The sequence below is a fragment of the Sciurus carolinensis genome, chromosome 1, assembly GCF_902686445.1.
Source record: "Sciurus carolinensis chromosome 1, mSciCar1.2, whole genome shotgun sequence".
NCBI lineage: Eukaryota > Metazoa > Chordata > Mammalia > Rodentia > Sciuridae > Sciurus > Sciurus carolinensis.
Genome location: NC_062213.1, coordinates 134,041,533 through 134,068,443, shown reverse-complemented (window position 1 = coordinate 134,068,443; position 26,911 = coordinate 134,041,533). Strand labels below are relative to the sequence as shown.

At 32.1% G+C, this 26,911-nt stretch overlaps 1 protein-coding gene across 1 annotated transcript in view; it reads left to right on the top strand.

Annotated features, from left to right (window-relative positions):
• The window catches only part of Pkn2 (protein kinase N2), a 132,190-nt gene that overhangs the window by 45,462 nt on the left and 59,817 nt on the right, over positions 1-26,911 (top strand). Inside the window, 3 exon segments of the mRNA XM_047541369.1 lie at positions 5,730-6,030; positions 22,226-22,380; positions 26,205-26,322. Coding sequence (XP_047397325.1) covers positions 5,730-6,030; positions 22,226-22,380; positions 26,205-26,322 — 574 coding nt within the window.

Sequence of the window (26,911 nt, the reverse complement as noted above, 5' to 3'; positions counted from 1 at the left end):
TCAAAATTGGTAGATAAAATGCCTTTCTGTCTTTTTTCTTGTTATTACTATTTTCGTTTGTAACTTGGTGTGATCATCTTTCAGCAAAAAATTTGATACTTTCTTCAGTTCTGGAAAGTTTTTAACTTGTATCTGTTTGATATAGTGCTGCTTTCACAGCTTTAAAAAAATTGTATGTGTTGTAGATGGACACATCACTTTATTTGTTTTTATGTGGTGCTGGGGATCCAACCCAGTGCCTCACACATGCTAGGCAAACGCTCCACCATGAGCCACTACCCCAGCCCCCTTTCCCAGCTTATTCTCTTAATTCTGAATTCTTATTAGATGAACCTTGAATCTTTGATTTTTCTCTGCCTCTTAATCTCTCATAATTTTTATTTTTTGTGAATAATTGTGGTTAATTCCCTCAGAGTTATGTGTCTGGCAGGATATTAATTATCTTTTGTCTAATCTGCTATTTAACCTATTCACTGAGTTTTTAATTTATTTTAAATTCATTGAAAAATCATGTAATTTTTACTCTTGTGTTTACTTATTGAGTTTTCTGTTCTTTATTTAGTCACTTGAAATCTATTTACTTAAAAATCCTTTCAATTTTTCTACTATAGATACTGAGGGCATTGATTTCAGTTTCCTTATGTTTGGGTATGACCGTCTGTCCACTTTAGGGATGATATAAAATTTAAAGTTACTAAAAATAGGAAGGTGGAACTAAGATCATGAAAGACTTGACACATTTTTTCAAGCAATTATTTGGTTATGGTGGACTTATTGAAAGTATTTTTAAAACTGGACATAAAAAAGATCATAAAAAGCAGAGTCTTAGGTTAATTTGACTAGAATGTATTGACTAAGCTTGTGATTTCAGTGAAAAAATTAAGAGAATTATGAGACTTTATATATACCTGATTAGTGGAGATGGCTGTAGAGATGATAGGAGTTTTATGTTTAGAATTAATTCTTAGGATTTTCTTCTCTTAGGATCCCATACTTTCTGATCATATTAATGAGTTAAATAAGGGAGTTTGTGATTAGAGGTTGGATCCAATTTTGCTTTATTTTAAAAAGAGAAAAAAAGGTATCTACTTTGGAAGGAAACATGAAAGTTTTAGTTTTATACTGTTGAGGGTGGTTGAGAACTAGTGGATGAAAATGTTAAGCTTACAGTCAGTTAACAGAATGGTATAGATAGTTGCTTCTGCCTGTAACAGAATCTACTGAGACAAAAGTCTCAGAAGCTATTTTAATTTACTTACTTCAGGAATATTATTTCATTGCCTAGTAATGTTCCTGGCATTATGGTATAATTATTTAAGTTATTTTTTTAGAGTGGAAGCATAATTTAGTAGATAAAATATATTATTTCAGTTGTTCCAAATGCAAGCAGTTTATATTTTCCAGTAACTTTAAGTTTATTGCAATTAAAATTTTTAGAAAAGCAGTAATAGTATTACTAAGTCTTTCTTATCTGCTGTCAAAGGGCTTTCATTTATCTTAAATTATTATTTTTAAGTATCTCTTGCACCTTTCCAAAAGGTATTTGAGCCATGTTGTAACAAAAGATGGAAGTAAAACTGGTTGATTTAAAAAAAAAAAAAAAAAAAAAAAAATCTTGGAAAAGTAGAGGGAGGAAAAATGCTAACCATTATTATGTAGCTCAGACCTCATTTTAGCTAAACTAATTTCTATGATTGAAAATAAATTGTGTGTTGGAGCTTCCTGGAATACAAGTTCCCTTTATCAGAAAGAGGAAAGCAAGAATGAAAGGTTTCCCTGAGTTCTAAAAGAAAAATAGTAAATAACAAATCATTTAAAAATGGGCACATCAACTGGGTATGGTGGCACATGCCTATAATCCCAGTGACTCAGAAGGCTGATGGAGGCGAATTCTAAGTTTGAGGATAACCTCAGTTATTCAGCAAGATCCTTGGTAATTTTAGCTAGACTCTGTCTCAAAATAAAAAATAAAAGGGCTAGGGATGTAATCAGTGCTTAAGTGTTCCTAGGTTCAATTTCTAGTGCCCCCCCCTAAATAAAATAAAACAAAAACTAAAAATGGACAAATCAGCTGGGCATGGTGGCACACATTTGTGATCCCAGTGATTCGAAAGGCTGAGGCAGGAGGATCACAAGGTTGAGGCCAGCCTCACGTCTTAGTGAGAGACCCTGTCTCAAAAAATAAAAAGGACTGGGGATGTAGCTCAGTGGTAGGGAGGCCCTGGGTTCAATCCCTGTACCACAGAAAAAAGGCCAAATTATTTATTTTATTTTATTATTTATTTATTTTTCGGTACCAGGGGTTGAACCCAGGGATGTTTACCACTGAGCTACACCTCCAGTTGTTTTTTATTTTTTTATTTTGAGACAGGGTCTTGCCAAGGTCCTTAGGGCCTTGCTAAATTGCTGAGGCTGGGGCTGGGATTGTGGCTCAGTGGTGGAGCGCTTGCCTAACACACATGAGGCACTGGGTTCAATCCTCAGCACCACATACAAAACTAAATAAAGTTAAAAAAAATTGCTAGGGCTGGAGATCTAGCGAGATATAGCTCAGTTGGTAGAGTGCTTGCCTGTCAAGCACAAGGCCCTGGGTTCAATTCCCAGCACTGCAAAAAAAAAATAAATAAATAAAAAATTTTAAAAATTGCCGAAGCTTTCCTTGAATTTGTGATCCTTCTTGCCTCCTCTGGAGCTGCTGAGACTACAGGTGTGCAACACCACACCCGGCCCAAATAATTTATTTTAAAAAGTTTTTCTACCACACAGAAGCCCTGCCCTCAAATTGCTGATGATCTTTGGAGTGGTCAAATAAGAAAAGGGGTAATTATTTCAATAAGATTCATAGTATCAGAGTACTCAGGAAGGTCATTCCCCTAAATCTTAAGGGAGGGCAATAGGCAAGAAATTATTTCCCAGGAAGAGTTGTGGTAAACTTTGAAACAAAGTAAAAGTTAACTGGGCCAAGAAGGAACTTGGAGGAGATGGTTGAAAACAGAAGTGGTGCATTCCAAATGTATAGCATGCACAGTGACTGATTCAATCAGTTGGTTTCTTGCACTAAATTTTTATAATTTGATATGATTGGAATTTAGAGAGCAAACTGGATAAATATGAGTTGAAATAAGAGCCTTCAAAAGATTCATATTAACTATGGAAGCCATTTTCATATGAATGTTTTATTTTAATAACCTTTAAAGTCTAGCATCCTGATTCCCAAACAGAACAAAACTTGGGTGTTTCAGCAAACACTCAGGGTCCTAAAATATATTATAAATTTTGGAGGGAAACAGTGACATCCCTCATTGTTAGATACCACGTGAACTAACTGGAATCAGTTAAGTTTCAATATTAGACTATTCTACATTAATTTTTGCAAAGTGGAACAGAAAATGATGGTAGGAGTGTCTAACCTGATTTCAATCTTTGAGAAATTGTGAAGTACCTGATAGGCAGACACATTCCATTAGTAAATAACTATGGTTATTAAAAAATTAAATATTTTTCTTTTCTTTGAACTACTGTGTATTTGTTTCAAACAGTGACGAAGTTGTTAAAACATTAATATTTATTAAGTTACACTTCTGCCTTAGTACTCTGTAAATAGAATTGTTGGGTACTTTTGGCAGAATAGAACATTAGAGATCCTAAGGATACCATAAACCCAGACATTTTGGGAACCTGTGGCTTAGTACCATTATATTAAAGAACAAATTTGTTAAAGCAATTTGTGTGATGTTTTCTGATAAATTTATAAGAATCAAAATATGAATATGTAGAAGAAAGTGATTAAACTTCTTTCATCTGAGCATTGTTTGATGCAGTGTACTTTTCATAAAGGTGGACAGCCAGAATTTGGGATTTTACTCTTTAAATACCGTCACGTGGGAATGTTTTGATAACTGGTCAAGGTGGATTCATAAACTAGGGAAACTAAATGAAAGATGGAACTTAACATTCCATTATAATTATCGAAAAACCTAGACAGCATTTTGGCCCAGGTAGAAGAGCATCCTATATCCACATAGATAAAAATTAGAAATTTATAGCCAACAGGTGTAGATCATATATTACAGGAATTTTTAGCCTAGATCTGTGGAATCTGGAAATTATACAAATAAGAAGTTTTCTTTGAGCTACTATTTTCTTTGTGTGAGGGGGTCAATTTCAAAAGGGTTCTTGGTCCTGAAAAGTTTATAAACAGATTGATAAAAATTAACTTCTTCATTTTTTATGTAATATGCCTGTGGGCACAGGATAAATTGATATGAAAGCCAAGTGTAAATCTCATACCTTCTTTTATTTTACCTTTTATATTTTGTATGATGTATTTTGGTTGATAGTTTAAGAGATTAAAGATTAGATATAAAAAGCACATGCAGCAAAAATTTAAATAGAACTTATTTATATGGGTGTGATGAATGGATTTGCAAAGAAATTAAAGAAAATCTTTTAATTAATTAGTTGTTTCTAGAGGCGCATGAAAAACTATACAGCGAAGCATGTCTTCCTACTTTTCATGTCCTTCCGAAACCCAGCTCTTTCCAATAGTAAATGTTGTCTTGTTTTTTGTATTTCAGAATTAAAAGAGTTTAAAACCAATGCAGTAATGGATAAAATAGTAAAAGATACATAAATATAAATAGCTAGAGCATAACTTAAGCTGTTTTAAATATAACTTTAAGACTGGCTGTGGTAGTGCATACCTGTAATTCCAGCAACATGGAGTCTGAGGCAGGAGGATTGCAAAGTCAAAGCAAGCCTCAGCAATTTAGCAAGACCCTGTCTCAAAATAAAAATAAAAAGGACTGGGAATGAAATTCAGTGGTAAAGGGCCCTTGAGTTCAATCTCTAGTACCATTAATCAGTACCCAGCTTGATTAAGTGATTTGATTTTCATATTATGATGAATATACTGGTCTTCATTTCTCTTAGAATATAATTCAGAGATGTTCTCTAGTAATGTTTTTGTAGTGAGGCAACTAAGTTATCAGTTTCAGTGGTTAGCCATGAAACATAAATGGAATTCTGAATAGCTTTCCCAAGCCATAACGTGTTTAATTCATTAGCTATAAAGTGGTCATAAGATTTTCTGCCAATATGAATTTATTTGTAAGTGATTCCGACACAAGATAAAATTACAAACCTAAGGAATTTAATAATACATTTATTAGGTGACTATAGTAGGCCAGGAATTATATTTGGAGTTTCTCTTATAATATTTTGGATTATCACAGTATCTCCAAAAGTAAGCTAATGCTATTGTTTAGATTTTTACAGATGATTAAGTATTTAAAAGATTAAATAACTTGCCCAGGGTTCATAGTGTGGGAGTTGGGATCTAAATTAAACTTATAGGATATCAAAATCCCCTATTTTTATATAATCCTTAGATGCCTTTGTGTGTAAATATGTTGAGTTCACTTTATTTTAATATTAAATGTTTTTGTCAAGTAATGTTACTTAGTGGTAAGAGTTTTGATCTTGTGGTTTTGTAGAGTTATTAGGTCAATTAGTAGATTTTTGCATATTGAAGAGAGAACTAAATTTAATTGAGTGTAATGTAATTATGAAGAATTTTTTTATGCTGAAAATAATGTAATATTTAATACTGCATATTTTACTAAGCAGCTGACTTTCCTAAACGCCCATATATGTTTATTTTCTGTATATATTATTTATATGTTTATTTCTGTATATATTATTTATATGTTTATTTTTTTTTTCTGTAGGGAGAGTCCCGAAGTCTTCCATTTTCTGAGAATGTGAGTGCTGTTCAGAAATTAGACTTTTCAGATACAGTGGTGCAACAGAAATTGGATGATATCAAGGATCGAATCAAAAGAGAAATAAGGAAAGAACTGAAAATCAAAGAAGGAGCTGAAAATCTGAGGAAAGTAACAACAGATAAAAAAAGTTTGGCTTATGTAGACAACATTTTGAAAAAATCAAACAAAAAATTAGAAGAACTACATCACAAGCTACAAGAATTAAATGCACATATTGTTGTATCAGATCCAGAAGATGGTACAGGTATAGTATTTTATTTGATGTTTATGTGGTGTTTAAATAAGAAATGTACCATTTTTTTAAAATTATAAGTTTTACAATATGCAATTTTTAACTTTCTGAAAGACCAGACTACTTTCTTTTGTGGCTAAGGTCTTTTTTCTATTCAGTTCAGAAGGGCAGTGAGTTGATGGATATGATAAGTGAAATGTTTACTTAGAAATGAGTAACTCTGATGTATACTCTTTTATCCCCTGTCAGTGAAACATTATTTAGAGTTATTTTCCAGTATTAGTGTTTTGTATTGAGTCAACCACATGCTTTTACCTGATTCATCCTTGTGATCAGCAGCACAAGTTTGCCAGATGACTTTTTAAAGTTAAAAATGCACTCTGTGAACAAGGGATATTTTTATTCTTTGCAGATATAATTAATCAAACCTGCGACCCTTATTCTTTATACTTTCAGCAACTGGATTAACCACTGAACAAGATCAGGCATATTGTTCAATAAGGAAAAAATTAAAAAGGCAAACATTAATTTTCTTTTTTTCCCTGTAAGTATAGGAAACACAAGGGAAATAGAACCCATAGTTCCTGCCTAAAAGTGTATTTTTAAAATTATTATAGCCCATTTTTTTGGCAGGGGAAGTACTACAGGGGCAGTCCAACTACTGAGCCACATCTCCAGCCCTATATTTTGTATTTTATTTAGAGACAGGGTCTTACTTAGTTGCTGAGACTGACTTTGAACTCGAGATCCTCCTGCCTCAGCCTCCCAAGCCACTGGGATTATAGGCGTGGGCAACCATGCCTGGCCTATTAGAACCATTTTTAATTTAGGAAGACTATTTATGAGTTACTTTTGACGTAAAACCTTGTATTAGAATTCAGTATATGATTGTTTTTGTTTAATTCCCCTTGAATATTCCTATAGCTTTGTTCAGATGAAATGTATAATTTTATGAAAGTTCTTGGAATGTGTTAAAAGTGAAGTTCTCTTAATTTCTTAATGCCTTTAGAATATAGATCTTTGTAATACTACACACTACAAATCCTTAAATAAATACAGTTTACTACTTTTATGCACTGTAAATAATACGGAGTTCAAAACATGGAAAACAATCATCACAATTTGTTAATATAAAATTGCAAGAACAATATATGAAATGTTTCAAGAATTTTAGTCAACGTATCTAAACCTGTACAAAAAGTTGTAGATTTTGTAAAATCTTTTAAATTACATTTGCATGTATATAATTTAAACATGCTTCACTCAGTCTCTAAAAGTATTATTTTAAAATAATAGAATCAACAGATATTCATATTGTAAATTTTTCAATAGCACAGAAAGTGAAAATAGAAAAACTGCCTCTCTCCACCTCAGACCCTCTCCCTAAAGGTAACATTAATAAATTTTCACTATACAGCTTTCTGAAAATAACAAAAGTTTTTCTATATTTGTATTAGTATCTACACATCAATATGTGTATTTTCTATACTTTTATACAAAACAGCATAAAAGATGTATTTGATCTAATAGTTTTGTCCTTAAAATGATAATGTTTTAAATTTTAAAGCAAAGTATTTAATTTCTCTAGCATCATAGAAATTTTAAAAGGACCTAATAGATAGTAGATATAAGTTAAATTAATTAACAATCTCAACAGTGTCAGAAAACACTTCTGATATTCAGTATACTTGATAAAACTTGTTTTCATGCATCACTTTCAACATCTGGGACTTAGGGATTTTATTTGGAGGTTTTGTATGTAGATTTCAACTATGCAAGAGTGATTGAATCTTTAAAATGAAGGAAATCATAGGAAACCATCCTTCTTATTCTAGAACTGAAATAATTCTAAAGATGTGAATTAATTTGCTTAGAATTAAGCTTGATAAAAAGAACTCTTCTCCTCAGCTAGTATTCTCACCCACAGTTTCAATAATTATATTATAAATGGAAATATGTATTATGAAAATGCCATTTTTAGTAGTAATATTATATAAACTCAGAAATAGCCTGTTGTGTTTAGCACTTTGCCAAGCTCTACATTCTTTGCCTATTACATCTTTAGGAGAAGTCTAAAATAAGAAACAGTGCTGGAGCTTTAAACTCTTTTTATTTAGAGAAAACATTTTCTTCCTCACAGAGTACCTTGTGATTCATTGAAATATGAAAGAGTTTTAGCAATATCAAAAGTAGCCTATTTGGTTTCTCTGATTCCTTTTAATTATTAATTTAATTGAAATATAAATTCTTAAGATAAGTAACATATTTTGAGTATATAAGCATAAATTTTGCATACAGTTTAATGATTTTAACAGATGTATATAGTATGATCAGGTAATCATCACTGTATGATATCCAGAATATTTCCATCACTTAGGGATTCCCTTGTTAGACCTTTTCAGTCTCCCATATCCAGTACCCATTCCTGACCCTTGGAAAGCACTGGTCTGCCTTCTGTAATTTTAAATTAAATTTGTCTTTTTTATAGTTTCATATTCTCTCTCTTTCTCCATGTATGTGTGTGTGTATTGACCGTTAAAGTCCTACTGTACTATTTCTGGGCTCCCTTAAAAGCCAATCTGAATGTCATCATGAAATCTTCCCTGACATTCTCTGCTTATCTTCTCCTTGCTACTTTGTTCATTCGTTATTGTATTGTTTTATTTTATTTCTATATATGTTAATTCACTTACTGAACTATATGCTCCTTTAGGGCAGAGACATGTTTTCATCCATCTGTTTTCTAGGCTTATTACAAAACCTGGAACATAGTAGGTTTTAGGTTGTGAATATTATAGATCATCAAAAAAAAGAATCAAAATCTTATGTTAATTCTTGTAATAGTTTATCATGATAATATAGGGAACAAAACTGAAAATGAAAGTTATACTATAAAGCCAGAAACTTTCTTTACTGGCCATTTTTAATACTGACATTTCAGATAATTGGAGGACAAATGACTGCTTAATATTTCAGTTTATCTGGAATGAACTTGACAAGTTAGTTAAATTTATTTTTAAAAAGTTCCCTTTGCATATGTGAGGCTCTGCATGTTATCTCCAACACTGAAAAAAAAAAAGTTTTTTGAAAATGGCACATTCAAAAGTACAGTATGAAACCTGCTGAGTTTTTTCCCCTTGTTACTGATTTGACAACATTAAAAATACAACAACAATGCAGAGGGTTAAAAGTAGTTTAACATTAATTTTAAATGAGTTTGCTATAAAATTTTAGGTGTTTTACATTGTGCATCAAGGTAAACAAAATAAGTTCATTTTTATATTAGATCTAGCAAGAAGATTCAAGGGATTCTTTGCTTTCAGTTCTTTAAAGTAGGAATGAATTTATAGCTGGAGTGTTTGGGTAATTCCTATTGTACTGTGGTTACTTAAGTAGATTTAGTGACTTTAGTAAAAAAGGATAAAATTTAAGTCTGCATTGTATAAGAGATAACTAAGTAGTGAGGAAGCTTGTTCTTAATTCCTCTGAAATAATTAAATCCATTAATCATTAGTTTTTTTAAAATAGAATCTTTATCAGATGGACTTTTTAAGTATAAAACTCAGAAATAATGGTTCATTTTAATGTCAAAGCATGATCATTTGAGATTAATACTTATGAAATAAATATTTATTCTTAAGTGTAGTAGGAAATGAATTATTTGATATTATCTTTATGACCAGGATACTCTGTGCTTCCTGTTCATCTTCTATATTCTTTAAAAATAGTACTATGGGCAAAATGCATGTGATTCTCTCAGTAGATGCAAAAAATGCATTTGATAAAAGTTCACCTTCCCTTTGTGATATAAACTCAATAGATTTTAGGAGGAATATTCCTCAATACAATAAAGTTCATACGTGACAAGTTGTTTTAGTCAGATTGTTTACTGCTGAGCCGAAAGACCTGACAAGAACAATTTTAGAGGAGGAAAAGTTTATTTGGTTCTCCCAGTTTTAGAGGTCTCAGTCCATACATGACTGACTCCATTCCTCAGGTCTCAAGGTATAGTAGAACATGATGGCAGAAGTGGGTGGCAGAGAAAAGAAGCTCAAGATATTGATGATCAGGAAGCAGAGAGTGCTCTGCTCACTAGGGACAAAATATGTACCTCAAAACAGCCATACCCCACCTACTTACACTTATCACTCAGTTAATCTATTCAAGTGGATGGATACATTGATTAGGTTAAGGCTCTTATGATCCAAACATTTCACCTCTAAAGTTTCTTGCATTTTCTCACACATGAACTTTAGAGAGGTACCTCGTATCTAAACCATAACGCAAGCCCACAATTAACATCATACTTAATGGTGAATAATTGGAAGGCTTTTTCCTCTAAAGGCAGAAATAAGAAGACAGGGAAGCCCACTTTTACCACTTGTATTTAATATAGAACTAGAATTTCTAGCCAGAGCAATTAGGCAAGAAAAAGAAATAAAAGTTATCCAAATGGGAAAGGGAGAAATGAAATTGTCTCTGTTCTCTGACAACATTGTCTTATATACAGAAATTTCTAAAGATTGCACCCAAAAAACTGTTAGAATAAAGGAATTCAGTAATACCAAATCAACATACAAAACCAATAGCATTTCTAGATACTAGCAATAAATTATCCAAAAAAAGAAAAAAAGAATTTAAGAAAATCCCATTTATAATAGCATCCAAAAAATTAAAATATTTAGGAGTCAATTTATCAAGAAGGAGGAAGGTCTACAAGGACTGAAAACTTTAAAGTATCAATGAAAGAAATTGAAGATGGCACAATATATGGAAATAGGTCCTCTGTTCCTGGATTGGAATCATTAATATTATTAAAATATCCCTACTAAAAGCAACCTATAGATTCAGTATAATTCCTATCAGAACCCTAATGTCACTCTTTACAAAAATAGAAAAAAAATTTCTAAAATTTGTATGGAACCATAAAAGACCCTGAATAACCAAAGCCATCTTGAGCAAAAAGAACAAAGCTGGAAGCATCACTACTAGAGTTTAAAATATAAAGCCATAGTAGTAATCAAAACAGCATGGTATTGGCATAAAATAATCACATCAACCAATGGAATAAGAAATCAACATTTGTGGTCAATTTTTTTTTTTTTTTTTTTTTTTTTTTTTTTTTGGGTGCTGGGGATCAAACCCATGTCCTTGTGCTTACAAGGCAAGCACTCTACCGACTGAGCTATCTCCCCAGCCCTGTGGTCAATTTTTGACAAAGATGCCAGGGACACAATAGGGAAGGACAGCCTCTTAAATAAATAACATTGGGAAAACAATATCTACAGGAAGAAAAAATGAAAATACACCCTTTATCTCACCCCTTATAGAAGAATCAACTCACAGTGGGATTAGAGGCTTAAACATGTGATTTACAACCATAAAGCTACTTAAAATAGGAGAAATGTTCCCTGCCATTGGTCTCAGCAGTATTTGCTTAGATAAGACCTCACAAGCACAGACAGCAAAAGCAAAATTAAACAAATGAGTTTGCAACCAAATTAGAAGCTTCTGTACAACAAAGGAATCAAGAGACAACTCACAGATGAACCTATTGGGCATTATGCTAAGTGTAATAAACCAGACAGACAAATATTGTATCATCTCTTTTTTAAGGAATCTATAAAAAAGTCAAAGTGGTCACCAGAAGCTGGTAGGTGTGGGAAGATGGTCAAAGAATGTAAAGTCTCAGGAGAAATAAGTTCTGGTGATTTATTGCACAGCAGGTGACTCTAGTAAATGATAATGTTTATTTCTAAATAACTATAAAAGAGAATTTGAAGTGTTAAACATTTGAGATGCTTAGGTATGCTAATTAGTATGATTCAAGCATTCCACAATTTATAAATGTAACAAAATAACACATTGTACACCATAAATACATACAGATTATTATTCGTCACTTAAAAATAAAACTTAAAAATAGAATAGTCTTGTTACCCTATATGGAAATTAATTAAGATATACTTGTCTGAGGACGAATGTTCCTTACAAGAAAGATTACTGAAATCTGTAAAATGAGGAAGTAATCTAAGCCTTATTTGGCATCTGAGACTCCAAAAAGAAATACTTGAGAAAAAGTTTCCTGAATCTTGGTCTCTTAAATGAATCATCTGTAAAGAATAGGGTAAGAAAATCCCTTTATTTAAGTATAACTAATAGTTTATGTAGTATATAGCCCCTGTTTTCATCTTATTCCTTGTCTCTTTTCCCTTACAACTTTTCAAAGCCCACCAGACTTAGATTAGTTTTTATTTACTGATTTAGTCATTTTTTTTCCAGTACTGGGGATCAAACCCCAGGGGTACTTAACCACAGAGCCACATCCCCAGACCTTTCTAAAATATTTTAATTAGAGACAGGGTCTTGCTAAGTTGCTTATGGCCTTGCTAAATTGCTGAGGCTGGCTTCAAACTTGTGACTTTCTTGCCTCAACTTCTAGAGTTACTGGGATTACAGGTATGCTTTGACAGTAATTACTTTCTTTAATATCTGGAGTACCCAGAAGGGAAATGTTGATTTAGTACAGAACTAATAGTTTAGAGAATCTTAGTTCTAAATTCCAAGAATATAACTATATTGAAGGAGTTTTCTGAATGACTAATATTTAAGTTCATGAAGTCATTCTTGGATGAATAGTGGTAAGAATTTAACTTTCTTTTTTATTGTTACCCTGTCCACGTAAATGTGGCATGGAAATTGTAGTTGTTTTTTATGTGTAGTAAACATAAATGTGGGATCCACAGCCTAGTTTGTGATATAATTTCTACATATTATTCCTCATTTCTGATCAGATTTCTCACTTTGAGATAAACATTTTGAATTAAGTGGTGAACTGTTTTAAGGAAAGAGTGGCTATATGAGCATTAGCAAGCCACTCCCCCCCATTTTTTTTCTCATGTTTAGATCTCATTCATAGATCCCTAATACTGATGAATTATTTGACTGTGTGCTTTTTTAAAAAATGTGATAAAATTGTTTCTTTTAATACTTGGTATGCCATTCCATGAATTTAAAGACCATTACCACAATCAGGAAAGGAATAATTCCATTGCTCCAAAAATCTCCCTCATGCTATCCCTGTATACAAACAACTCCCTGACCAACACTGACCTGGTTTTTGTTACTGTAGTGTTTTTTTTTTTTTTTAAAGATGTTATATAAATGGAATCTTAAAATATGTAATGGGGCCGGGGATATAGCTCAGTTGGTAGAATGCCTGCCTCGTAAGCATAAAGCCCTGGGTTCAATCTCCAGCACCATTAAAAAAAAAAAAAAAAAAAAAAAAACTATAAAGTTAGAATATGTAATGGCATATTGCCTTTGTGACTTATCTAAGATGTTGTGTGTATCAGTAGTTGGGTTTTTTTTTTTTTTTTTTTTTTTTTTTTTTAATTCTTAAGTCCATTGTCTATGAGTATCATAGTTTGTTTATCCATTCACCAAAAGCTGGTTCTTTTCTAGTTTTGGGCAGTCATTAATAAAGCTGCTATAAATATTCATGAATGGGTTTTTAAAAAAAATTTTTTTGTAGTTATAGATGGACAGCATGCCTTTATTTTATTTGTTTATTTTTATGTGGTGCTAGGGATCAAACCCAGTGCCTCATGCATGCTAGGCAAGTGCTCTGCCATGGAGCTATAGTCCTAGCCCCATGAATGGGTTTTTGTATGAGTAAAAGTTTTCAGTTCACTTTGGTAAATACTTACATATTTCTATATTGTATGGAGGAGTGCATTTAACATTATAAGAAACTGCCAAAATATTTTCCAGAGTGACTGTTATTTTTCATTCTCACCAGTACTGCATGAGAGTTCCAGTTGTTCCATATCCTCCCCAGAATTTAGTATTGCTAATATATTTTTAACAGTCTCAGAGTTGTGTAGTGGTTGATAATACACATTACTGTCATCAGAGGGAGCAAAAAAGAAAAAAATTTTAAGAAAAACTTCTGAAAATATTGTGCATGCCCTAGGTAGAGTTATTCACAGAATGAAGACATCACCTCTACTAGATGTAATGTGCAGTTTTCAAACAATAAAATATTACATACAGGCAATCCTGAAATTTTTAGTACCTAGGTTGATTCACCCTGAACAAAAAATGCCACAGCTCAAAATCTTATCCATATCCTTTGTCATGTATTGAGAAAGCTAAACCAGAGACTGTACTAATTATAAAATACTAAAGCAAAATTACCTCAGTTGGTGACATCTGACAAAGGTCATCATGAGTACACAGAATAAGTGACTAAGATCCATTAACAATAAGCATTCATTACAACTTCAGGAGGTTCCAAATGGCTATAAAAGGTAAACATATCTGTTTAAACAAGAAAGTTGGACTTTGGGGGAAGTGAAGTCCCCCCAGTTAAACAGTTTACATAACTGCACCACATGACAAGATTTTGCAGCAGGTTAAAATATCAGTTTGTAAGTACGAAGTGAAAACTAAAGTATTGACCAGTGAATAGTAAACCTTAAGACTTACAGGAAGAAGTTTGTTAAACTCATTTGGGTAAACAGAAAACTAGTACTTTAGTATGTTACTATTTTAAATATAGATTTGACTAGGTTAACTTCAACAGTTTTTCCTCTGAATTGCTTTTTAAATGTAGTGAATGGCCTCGTTTCATAAGCAGATGTTCTGACTGTACACTTGACAATTTATGAATATTGAGTGTAAAACATCAGCTGGCTATAAAATGAAGAACAAATGGTATATGATCTGAGCTGTCATCCTGTTATACATAGTTGTGTGGTTGTATACCACTTAGAATTTCCTCTAGACCTTGATTTTCTCATTTCTAAACCAAAAGGATAATACTGTATGTACCTTCCCTAGGGTGTTTTGTGGACAAGGTATTTTAATAACTTGAGAAAAAGGTCAAACACAAGACATGCAAGTTCATCTGAATCTGAACATGAACCCATCTGGGTGTTAAGTAAAACCTAAGGAAGCTTTCCTGGGACTGAGAAATAAGGACTCAGGGTTAAGCACATTCCTCACCTCCAAAACAATTGAGGAACCAGTTTAATGCTGGAATAAGTGGTCAGGAACCCTCTAAAGACTGGATTCTCTCATGTTCTGCAACTCTAATACATTTTGGAAGCCAAATAGTCAGCTATAGTTTTAGCAAAAATACTAAAAGCATCAGAAACAGCATATTTGAGCTGGATGTAGTGGTGCACACTTGTTATTCCAGCCACTCAGGAGGCTGAGGGAGGAGGATCAAAAGTTTGAGGCCAGCCTCAGCAACTTATCAACACACTGTGTCAAAATAAAAAGGGATGGGGTTCGGTTGGGAATGTGGCTCAGTGGTTAAGCGCCCCTGTGTTCAATCTCCAGTACCCACCCCCCAAAAAGGGATGGGGATATAGCTCAATGATAATGCTCCCCCTGGGTCCAATCCCCAGTACCGAAAAATAGATATTGTCTTCAATGTTCATTGCTTTTAAGTGTAATGGTGTAAATTTCCTTTCATTTGATCTTCTTCAGATTTGTTGGGTTTCATGATTCAAGATTTGTGTATTTCATTAATTATAGGAAATTTTTAGTCTCTTTTTTTCATGTACAATTTTTAAAATTTGTTCTTTTTAGATATACATGGCAGTAGAGTGTATTTTGATATACTGTACATACACGGAGTATAACTTATTCTAATTAGGATCCCATTCTTGTAGTTGTACATGATGTGGGGTTACACTGATTGTGTATTCATGTATGAGCATAGGAAAGTTATGTCTGATTCATTCTACTGTCTTTTTTAATATTGTACCTTCTGCATTCCTTCTGCTCTCTACTTTTGGAACTCCAATTAGATGCATGTATTCAAGTCTCTTTGAGAGTTTTATTGTTAAAATTTAGTAACATGGCTGGGCATGGTGTTACACACCTGTAAATTCCAGCCATCCAGGAGGCTGAGGCAGAAGGATTGAAAGTTCAAGGCCAGCCTCAGCAACTTAGCCATACCCTCTCTCAAGATAAAAAAGGACTAGGGATATAACTCGGGAGTAAAGTGCTCCTTGTTAAATCTTCTGTACCACCAAAAAGAAAAGAAAATAGTAAAATGCAGATTTTGCTATTTGTTTTAAAATATATATAGTCAGTTTTTGCTTTTTATTTTGTGACCATCTTAATAGTTACCTACCTACAAATTTAGAATTCATACCTATTTTTGGTGAATTGAATTTTTTATTATTATGAAACAACTCCTTTTATGTGTGATCTTTCTACCTCATAGTTTCTTTTGTCTGTTAATATGAGTTTAGGGTTAAATTAGTGATCACATGGAATATCTTTTTTACACTCATTAACTTTCATTTTTTCTATATTAAGTATGTTTGGTATGTCTCTTACAAGTAGCATATAGTTGGATGTGGGTCTATTCATTTGTTTTTACCATTCTAATTTTTGTCTTTCTTGGATCTTTCATTGTATTTAAATAATTACTGTTACATGTAGGTCTGTAATTTACTAACTTACTCTTTGTTTCTAATGTTTATTTTTCCTTTTCTTGCCATTTTTGGAATATAAAAAAAGTAAATCACTTGCAGAAATTAGTGTTCAACTTAGTACAGCATGCATACTTATAAAAAAAAACTATAGTGATAATTACTACTTTTGTCTGCCTCCTAGACAATTCAGAGCCCTTAGAATGCTTCGATTTACTTATATCCGGTCTTTTTTTGTTGTTATTGTCTTCATTCTGTTTTTTTAAAAAGAACCCTTGCATGACTTCTTTTATTGGTTTATGCAGTAATCATTTAAAGTTACTCACATAGAAAGCCACCACCTGTTTTCTTCATTCCTTGTTTCTTTTTTTGCTCTACCATTGGTACCACATTTCTTCTTCTTAAAGTATAGATCATTCTGGATTTCTTTTTAGGAGTTTATGTTTGTGACAAATTATTTCCATCTTCGTCTGATAATGTTGTTATTTTGTCCACATTCTTGACAGATATTTTCACTGGTAATATAATCCAACAAAGAAGTTGTATCATTTAAAAAAAAAAAAACTATTATATCTTCTTCCAACTTTCATGATGTATGCACGTATGGGTTTGTTTTTTGTTTTTTCTTCTTCTCCCTGTTTGTATCTACTTGGAGTTGATTGGATATTCTGAATCTTTGGATTGGTATCTTTCATTAGTTCTTGAAAAATGATAGCCGTTACTCCCTATATAATGTCTTGGAATCATTGTTTTTCTCTTTTCCTTTTGAAACATAAGGTATATTTAAGGTATGTTTACATTTTTTCCCTCTGTTTCTTAATCTTTCATTTTCCATCGCCCGTCCACACTCCCCTATTTTAATTGGTACTAAGGATTGAACCCAGGAGTGCTTTACCATTGAGCTGCATCCCCAGCTCTTTTTATTTTTTATTTTATAACAGGTTCTTGGTAAGTTGCTGAGGGTCTTGCCAAGTTGCTGGGGCTGGCCTAGAACTTGGGATCCTCCTGCCTCAGCCTCCCAAATCACTCAGATTATAGGCATGCGCCACTATGCCTAGCTACTTTTCCTTTTTAAAGAAACTTATCTATGTTTCTGCATCTGATCTGCTATTGAAATCATCTATTACAATAGATAAGAACAAATCCCAGTTCTCAAGATACCTGCAATTTCTGAGGGAAAGCAGACTTGAAAATAGATCATTATAATACTGTATAACATTTTAATGGAGGGAAGCAAGAGTATTTTGAAGCTGTATTAGAATGGGTTTCTATTTAGACTAAAGAATGACTAAGGAAGGTGTATCTTAGAGAAAGTAATGCCTACGGTAAGCTAACAGTAGTATGGAAGAAAGCAAATACATTGCATTTCTCAGAAATGGAAATTTTTTTTTTTTTACAGAATTTGACAGAGAAATACTCGTAGAAGGTTATCTTGGAACTACATAGCATAAGATCTATAGTGCCTAGCTATGAAGTTGGGACTTTATTTGTAGACAAAGCAACAAAATATTTCAGTGAGGGAATTAAGAATGTCTTGTTCACTATCCACTTTAAAGCACAATGATATATATTGGTTAGATGTGTATAAAGACATGATTTCATAGCCTTATCTCTGGTGCTTTGTCTACTGTAACTTAGACAGGCATAAAAGCTCCTTGCTATATAAACATTAAACAAACGTTTGCTGTATTTGTATAATGTATTGAATTATACAGTGTTTACAAGGTTAGAAGCATGCCCAATTTCTTGTAACATTCTCCCCCCACCCCCTCAAAAAAATCCCTGTTTTTTTGTTTTGTTTTGTTGATTTTATTTTTGGGAATTTTAGCAATAGGTATAGCAAATGGAGATATGTCATTAGTTATAACCATGGGGTTTCATTTCTTTAAGAAGCAAATATTTAAAAGTAAATTCAACATTTTTTCTTATGACTTAAAGATAGTTTTTTTCTGGAAAAATATTTTTCATCTTTTTAAAGAATTAAAGTTTTTGAGCTGAGAGAACATTAATGAGGAATTTTGGTTATTCCTATTTTGAAATACGGTTCATTATGAAGAAAAGGGGTTAATGAATATACTATAACCATATGTTTTATAAACTTACCATATCCTACAAGGAAGAAAACTGGAGAGAAGTAGCAAGAAGGAAAGAAGGTTAAAACATTTATTGACTGCTTCTGTTTTCCCAGTGATTTGAAATAATGTCCTCTTTATACATTCAATTTCTGTATTTATCTGAGTGTACTTACATCTGGGCACTCTGTTTTGCTAATAGATCTGTATGATACTTTTAAGTTATTTAGGCATTTTAAAAAGCCTTAATGTGTTTTAGTGCTGGACGCACTTCTTTTGTTTATTTTTTTCCCTGAATTTAGCATCAGGTGATATAGCTTAAAATTGTTAAGTTTTCATTGAGATTTTGTTAAATTTATGAATTAATTTACACAATAATATGGTCCTTCTATTTGTAGAAAGACTTTTTTTGGCTTCAGTGATATTTTTATTTTTAATAGGTCTCACATTTTCATTGACATATTAATATATTTTTTGTTGTTATATATGAAATTTTTTCTTCCATTAAATCTTCCAAAAGATTGAATATATGTAAACTATTGATTTTTGTATGTTGATTTTGTACTTTGTACTCTAATGAAGCTATCTTACTGTTTGTAGAAATTAATAAAATATCTTGAATCTAAAAACATTAAAAATTTAAAAAATTTTTAGGCAGAAAAAAAGAAAAATGGGTGAAATTTATGAAAGGTGGTGAAGTATTTATCTTAACTTCTAAATTTAAAAAAAGCAACCTTATAAAACAAGGCATAACAAAGTTAATTTCTTCCTTGACAAATTCTTTTCTGATATAAATTATCAAAGTTTCAGTTGTTTTACTATTAAATGAGGTTCTGTTACAAACTCTTCTGAGTTTCTTTGAAGATTAAATGAACAGAAATATTAACTACTTATTTGACTAGAATATTATTGAGGATTTAGTGTATTTTAAATATGATATAAACATATAAAGGCTTTGTAATTTAGAATTACCCCATTTGTGACTGAGGATACTGAATCACAGGTAGAGTAAGTATATAATCAAGACCCTACCAATAAATAGCAGCCCCAGGTTTTTAACCCAGATGTTCTGATCTCAGAGTCCAAGCTCTTAACCATAGTGTTATTTCTTATATTTCTGTAATCCTTATTAAAACTGAGAACATACTTTTCCATAAGTACTGTTACTTTTCAAACTTAAGTGGATAGTTCAGTGTCATAGTACAACTTACTGTACTATACAAGAATTTGTTACGTAGTATCTAACTTGTAATCTAACTTTTGTGTAAATGTTTCCAGAGATAAGGAACTTTATTACATTTCAAGGCAAATCATTTCATTTTCAGATAACCCAAATGTAAGGAATTTTTCTTTATCTTGTGATACAATTTGGACCACATTGCCTTTTACCCATTAGTTCTGATTCTCTGCCCTGTGGGAAAATAATAAGCTTTTATTTCATTTTAAGACAAATGTTTAAATGCTTAGACAGGAATCATCTCCCAAACAACACATTTCCATACATTTCTCAACTGAGTGTTTTTTGAATGCATTCTACTCTTTTTTAAACTGTCACTATAAAGCATCTTTCTCCTGTGTAACTTCTTAGACTCTTGTATCATTTATGTAAGAAGGATAAAGAAAACTCAAATTTTCTCTGATCTATACTGCTCATTGTTTATAATAGACTCAGCGAGATATACTCACACCCCCTTCAGTGACTATTACCAGTTAATATTTATGGAATATTTGCTGTGCACCACACCCTGTTCTAAACTCTTTACATGTAACTAATTTAATCCTCACAATAATCTTGTGAGGTACATGCTATTTCACTGTTTAATAGATGAGGAAAAGGAGGCACAGAGCTATTAGGTAGCCTACCTTGTGTTGCATGTCTGTAAAGAATCTCAGAGGTAAAACATTTCAAATCTAGGCATTCCTCTCCACTGTACTACAAACATTAAGTACTTGCTTTGTGAACTGATCTGAAGCCCTGTTTATCAGTTTTCTACAAAAATGCATCACTTATAAAATGAACTTTTGGAGTAGCTCATTTGTAATTCAGTGAATTCATTTAAAATAGAAACCTTTCCTGAATTTAATAACTCTGTTTCCTGAAATATAAAATATGAATAATATTTGCCTCAAAAGTTTACTTAGTGATTAATAGCACACATACACGTTTATCTGTATGTGTAATTACCCTGTTACATGTATTAGTGTACATACATTCACAATATAGTAGAGTTGCTTACAAAGTCCTTAAATAGAAAGACAGCACATAGCACAGCAATTGATAGGATAGATTTCAGAACAGAACTAAATTCAGATCCAGGTTTTTGCCACTTACTAGCTGTATATCTTTGGGCAAGTTTTTTAACTTCTCAGCGGCCTAGTTTTCTTACAGTAGTATGAATATAATACTCATCATTATATTTGTGAGATTAATACCATCACCATTTGTAAGATTAATGCTTATATTTTTAAAACACTTAGATATTGCTTGCACCTAGTAAGTTGTATATAAATGTTAAAGCACTATTGTTTTAAATCAATATCAAGCCTAATATCTTTATTTTTATAATTAACAAGGTATGTTTTCTTGTTTTTGAACTAGTGAATTTTTTAAAGATATAAAAATAAATGACATATATTCATTAAAATAAGTTAGTTACTTCTTATATTGCATGGGAGAGAAGGGAACCCTGAAAGCCCAAGTTAAGTAACTTGCAGTTTAGACAATTTTCTAGTTCCTTATTGCCTGAAAACTGGCCTAGTATTCTGATCTTCTAGCTTTTTTATGAGGAGAGCTAGTGTGGATAAAAATCAAAATAATGAAGAATCTTAGTTACATGGTAGAATTGTTAGATGTGAACTACTACAGAATAATTAGATGATTCTTTTTTGAAGTTTTTGTTTTTTAAGTATAAGCAACATAGTATACTTTATGAGACACAGTGTACTTGCACGTTTGATTTCCTTAAACCTGCTTACCACCAACTTAATATCGATCAATATCATTTAAATAGTTCCACTGTATTAAATACTTTTTTTATTCTGTTTAGTTATACATGACAGCAGAATGCATTTTGATTCATTGTACACAAATGGAGTACAACTTTTCATTTCTCTGATTGTGCATGGTGTAGAGTCACACTGTTTATGTAATCATACATGTTCATGTAATCATAGGGTAATGATGTTTGTCTCATTCCACAATCTTGTATTAGAAAACAAAATGTGAAGATTTGCATGCTTATGATTTAAGTTGTTAGGAATTAATACTGGCACTTTATTTCTAGAACTCTGTTTACGGAGATATCTTAATGGAATTGGTATAATGTTTTAATATGTTTTGTTTTCTAATTAATCCAGTAACAAATGGGGCATTTAATTGCAAAGTAGACTAGTCAGATTGATTTGATTTGATATGAAAATAATGTTGGAAAAACCTTGGACAGTCACCTACTTCAGATTCGGACTCAACAATCCCTTTTTCAGGAAGTGAAATCTACCTTAGTAAGTGGTCCTGCAACTGAGATATTTCCTTTACTTAAATTAATTCTTGTGTGTTTGTAAGCATAAGGGGATTCCATTCCATTTAGATGACTTCAGGTTCATCTCAAACCTTGTTCTTTATTCCAGTTTCAGCAGCAGTTGATTCTAATAAGTAACTCTTACCATGTTATTTTTTTACAGATTGCCCAAGGACTCCAGATACTCCAAATAGTGACCCTCGTTGTTCTACTAGCAGCAACAGATTGATGGCCTTACAAAAACAATTGGATATAGAGCTTAAAGTAAAACAAGGTGCAGAGAATATGATACAGATGTATTCAAATGGATCTTCAAAGGTAAGTATAACAAATAAGTATATAGTTTTCATTGTTATCAAATTCCATATTTTTTTGAGTTTGACTACTTGCTAAAATTTATTTGTAACCCTGGGCATCAGTAATGGTAGTGGGTTGGCAGTCATTGATGGACAGGCACAGAAGGATGAAAATGTGAGTTATCTGACATGAATGGTCCCTTTTGAGATCAACAAAGCTTAAGAGTCTTCTTAAGTGCTCATACTATAAACGAGTATACTTTTGGGGGGTCTAATGCCACATATATTGTATTTTTGTGCTTTTATCTGGTGATTTCAGTGTTTCACCAGTGTCTTATGGTATTTGAAACCACTTTAGCCTCAGAATTGGAAATTAATAGACAAATTTAAAAACAATTTTTAAAGCAATATTTGTTTATTCCTGCTAAAACTCCAGTAATAAAAATTTTGGCCATATGAGTAAAGGGTATACAGGTGTTCTGTATTTGAACCATTTTTATGAACCTAAAATTAATTTAAAACAAAAACTTTATTTTAAAAATTTAGGCTATAATGTGTTTTATATCACCACATACAGGTTTTTAGGAAAGGGCTAATGAAAAGACAGAGGTTCCTAGCATCAGTGATTGCCTGGCTTATACCTGTATATACTTAGGGACCCAATATGGATATAAAACCTCCAATGGAAAAAATCCATATTGTGAGGAACCTGTTTTAGTAATGATAACATATCCAATTAATATACAAAAACTTGGAGCTATGTATAAACTCTTGACCATCACCATCATCGACATGCTTCTAAAATTTTCCCTGTATTCTTCTGCAGGTGTTTTTGTTGTTCCTCTTGTTTGGTCTTAGAAGTTTTATATTTTGGGTATTTTGTTTGTTTTGTGTGAAGACCACTTGAGAAGTCCTCTGATCTTGATGTATTCCATACTTGATGTTAACAACCCAGAAAAACTTTCTGAATTCTATCAGTAAAAATTGATCCCACCTTTCTTTGAAATTTTCTTTGTTTACTTTTAACTTTCTGATACATGTAATAATTATCTCTCTCAATCAAACTATGTGCTTTATATATCTGACTGACTATTCTTCATATTTTCACTGAGTCTGACAATATTTAGCATATGGAAAGTAAGCCATAAACATGCTAGAAAAAGATAAAACAATGGTTGGCTCATTTATTTGAAAGTTTTGTGTGTGTGTGAGATGTAGTTTGTTACACCACTGTGACTTGCAGAACAAAATGTAATATCCAATAGTGACTTGCAAAATAGTAAGTTTTTTTTAAATAAAATAATATATAACTTGAATGTATTACAAAATTTATAGTAATTATTACTTACAGTTACATAAAATATTATCCATTATGAATATAATTACCAGAGTGCTAATAATTAAGTTATTTAAACTGGTCGATTAAATTGAAACATTTAGTTCAAAATCAGTCAAATATTGGCATTTTCATGTGATTCAACCTAGTGTATAAAAATTTTCCCAAAGTCTTTATCAATATAAAAGTCAGTAATTCTCATACATAAACCATTCCATATACTTTGGGCCCATCTTCTTTTGCCTTCTACAAATTAGGTGCTTAAATTAAGAAAACCCATTGGATACCTGAAAGAAAAATTCATTAAATTCTGGAAAGCATAAAATTGATTTATTTTAACTGTACATTGCCTGTGGCAGATGATATCCAAAATCAGTTTTAAAAGCCTCCATCATACTTTGACATCTGTGTACATCCTCTGGAAGTCTGTGTGGAGAAAATCCACTTTCTTTTAAAATGAAATACAAGTGCTATTACTTGCATGTTGAATTGAAATAGTTAAGAAAAGTAATACTTCTAAAGAAGGAAATGAGGGCTGGGGTATAGCTCAGTGCCTGCCTCAAAAGCACAAGGCCCTGGGTTCGATCCCCAGCACTACAAAAAAAAAAGGAAATGACAGAACTATTTCACAAAATGATAAACTAATAAAGAGTAGCTTACTTGAAAAGTATAAAACTGCATAGTTTTATTAGTATTTATACATTTAAACTTCATTGAAATAAGATACTTAAACATTCTTTTTATTGCTCTAAAAGAATGTTTTAATGACATTTAAATGCTAAGTAATACAATTTTACTGTCATCTAATGCTTTAGAAAAGCTCTATATTTTAGAGTAATGTCCGCTTTTACATAGTTTCTGTAAGAAACCCAGGGCTTTCAGAAAATGGCCAATTTTGCATATAATATAATTTGAGCTCATGTCTGTCTGATGGCAGAATATTAATTTTTTAGCTTTGAGATACTGTTTTTCTCTTAACTTTGGTTTGATCTCAAATAGTTATTTTAAATCTTCTACTTGTCCGGTATCCCTACTACTAGATAGATGGAAGAATTACCATAGGAAAATATACTTTCCTTTTAAATTTGGAGGGTGAATGGTTACATTATAAAAGCACATATAATATGTCATAGACAAATGCCAAATTCAAGCTAGTATTTTATTAATAAAGCACGAATAGTTAATGTGAATGTGGTGTTTATGTACGTGTCTACTTTATGGGATAAACTGATATCTAAGGTACTTAGTAAACTGTTGGAGCTTGACTCCTTGGTGTGAAATCCAAATTCTTTATTAGAGAATAAAATCTGGCTAGAAGCTCCTTAAACAACTGACTTGGGGAACAGGAAAGAAGTGGAAGAAATATTCACAAATTGCTAATTGTTTTTTTCTCCATGATATATTACTTTGTGTTTGGTATTTGACACAATATTTTAGCTCACTTTTCTTCCCTTATATAAAAGCAAACCCACCACCACATCATATGTATCTTCATCCTCCCCTTTAGACAGTGTCATAACAGTATATGTATGTGTTTGATTTGTTGAAATGAAACTGCCCAACTGGATGCTTAACTCTCAGGTTCTGGTGTTGGTAGAAGTTGATTATCTACTGTTTTATTTCCAAATTAATACAGATTGCATAAGTGGTAAAGGTAGAGATCCCTAAATAATATGTAAAGATTGCCTTTCTTTGTGAATAAGTACTTCCTAACTTGATGCTTAGTTTTTATCTATTATTTCTTTTTTCTGTAGGTACCCATATTGACAACTAATATAATTCTCTAAGCAAATGATATTAACTTCTGATATTTTGAAGTTTCTATATTAGTTTTCTGTGGTTGTTGTAATAAATCTCACAAATTTAGTGACTTAAAGCAACACATTTATTGTGTAATAATTTGGTAATTATTTTGTCTTAAGTAGATCTCACTGAGCTAAAAATCAAGGTATTGCTGGGCACAATGGTGCATGCCTGTAATCCCAGCTGCTCAGGAGGCCAAGGCAGGAGGATTTCAAGTCTAAAGCCAGTCTCAGCAATTTAGTGAGACCCTGTCTCTAAATAAAGTACAAAATAGGGCTGGGGATGTGGCTCAGTGGTCTAGTGCCCCTGGGTTCAATCCTGGTACCAAAAAAATAAAATAAAGTTGTTGACAGGGCTACATTAACTCCTGAAGGATTCAGAAGATAATCTGTTTCCTTGCTTTTTCTCACTCCTGGAGGTTCTCCACTTTCTTTGTTCCGTGTGTTCTATAAAAAACACAAGAGTAGCAAATATTACTCACTTATTTTCTTCCATTGTCTTAACTAATGGAGTTGTTTTTCTGTTATCCCCTATAAATTTAAATGGCTTTTTTTTTTGTAAATGTACCCACAGAATTATGTTAATAGTGCTCACAGTTCTTTTAACTCTTTTTTACTTACTGCTGTATCAGTCTATCTATTTAAAAGATACAAGAATGTTTCATTTGTCCCTTTATCTACTTACCTTTTCAAACTTACTTTTAATAGGATCGGAAACTCCATGGCACAGCTCAGCAACTGCTCCAGGACAGCAAGACAAAAATAGAAGTCATACGAATGCAGATTCTTCAGGCAGTCCAGACCAATGAATTGGCTTTTGATAATGGTGATGGAATAGAGATATAATGTCATTATCCTTTTATGGGCCTAGAGTGCTAATTTAACTAAATCTTACATAGTAAAGAGAAAGTGGTTCAGAGTTATGGGGGAGAAAGCACTAGGGTGTTTTGTTGTTTGTTTTGTCTTTTTTCTCATAGATTTTTACTCTCTTCATGTGGGACAAATGGTTTCAGATATTTGACCCTCATATTTCAGGAAGATAGTGATCTTGAACATATTTCTTCATTTTAATAAAGTATCAGTGCTTTATATTTTTTTAATTTGTAAATAAGAGTATGACTTTGTTTTGTCCATTTTTTTTTGTTGTGTGTGGTTTTTTATTTTGTTTTATTTTGTTTTTTATTCCCAAAGGAATCTTTACAGCTAGTCGCTCTAAGTAGGACTAGAAACTGTAGTTTTCCCTTGGTACCTTTGGGGGATTGATGCCAGGACCTCTGATGGATACTAAAATCCACCAATGTTCTGGACCTTTATATAAAATGGCATGGTATTTCTATAAAATGAATGTATATTCCACATGCTTTAAATTATCTCTAGATTAGTAATAGTACCTAATACAATGTAGATGCTATGTA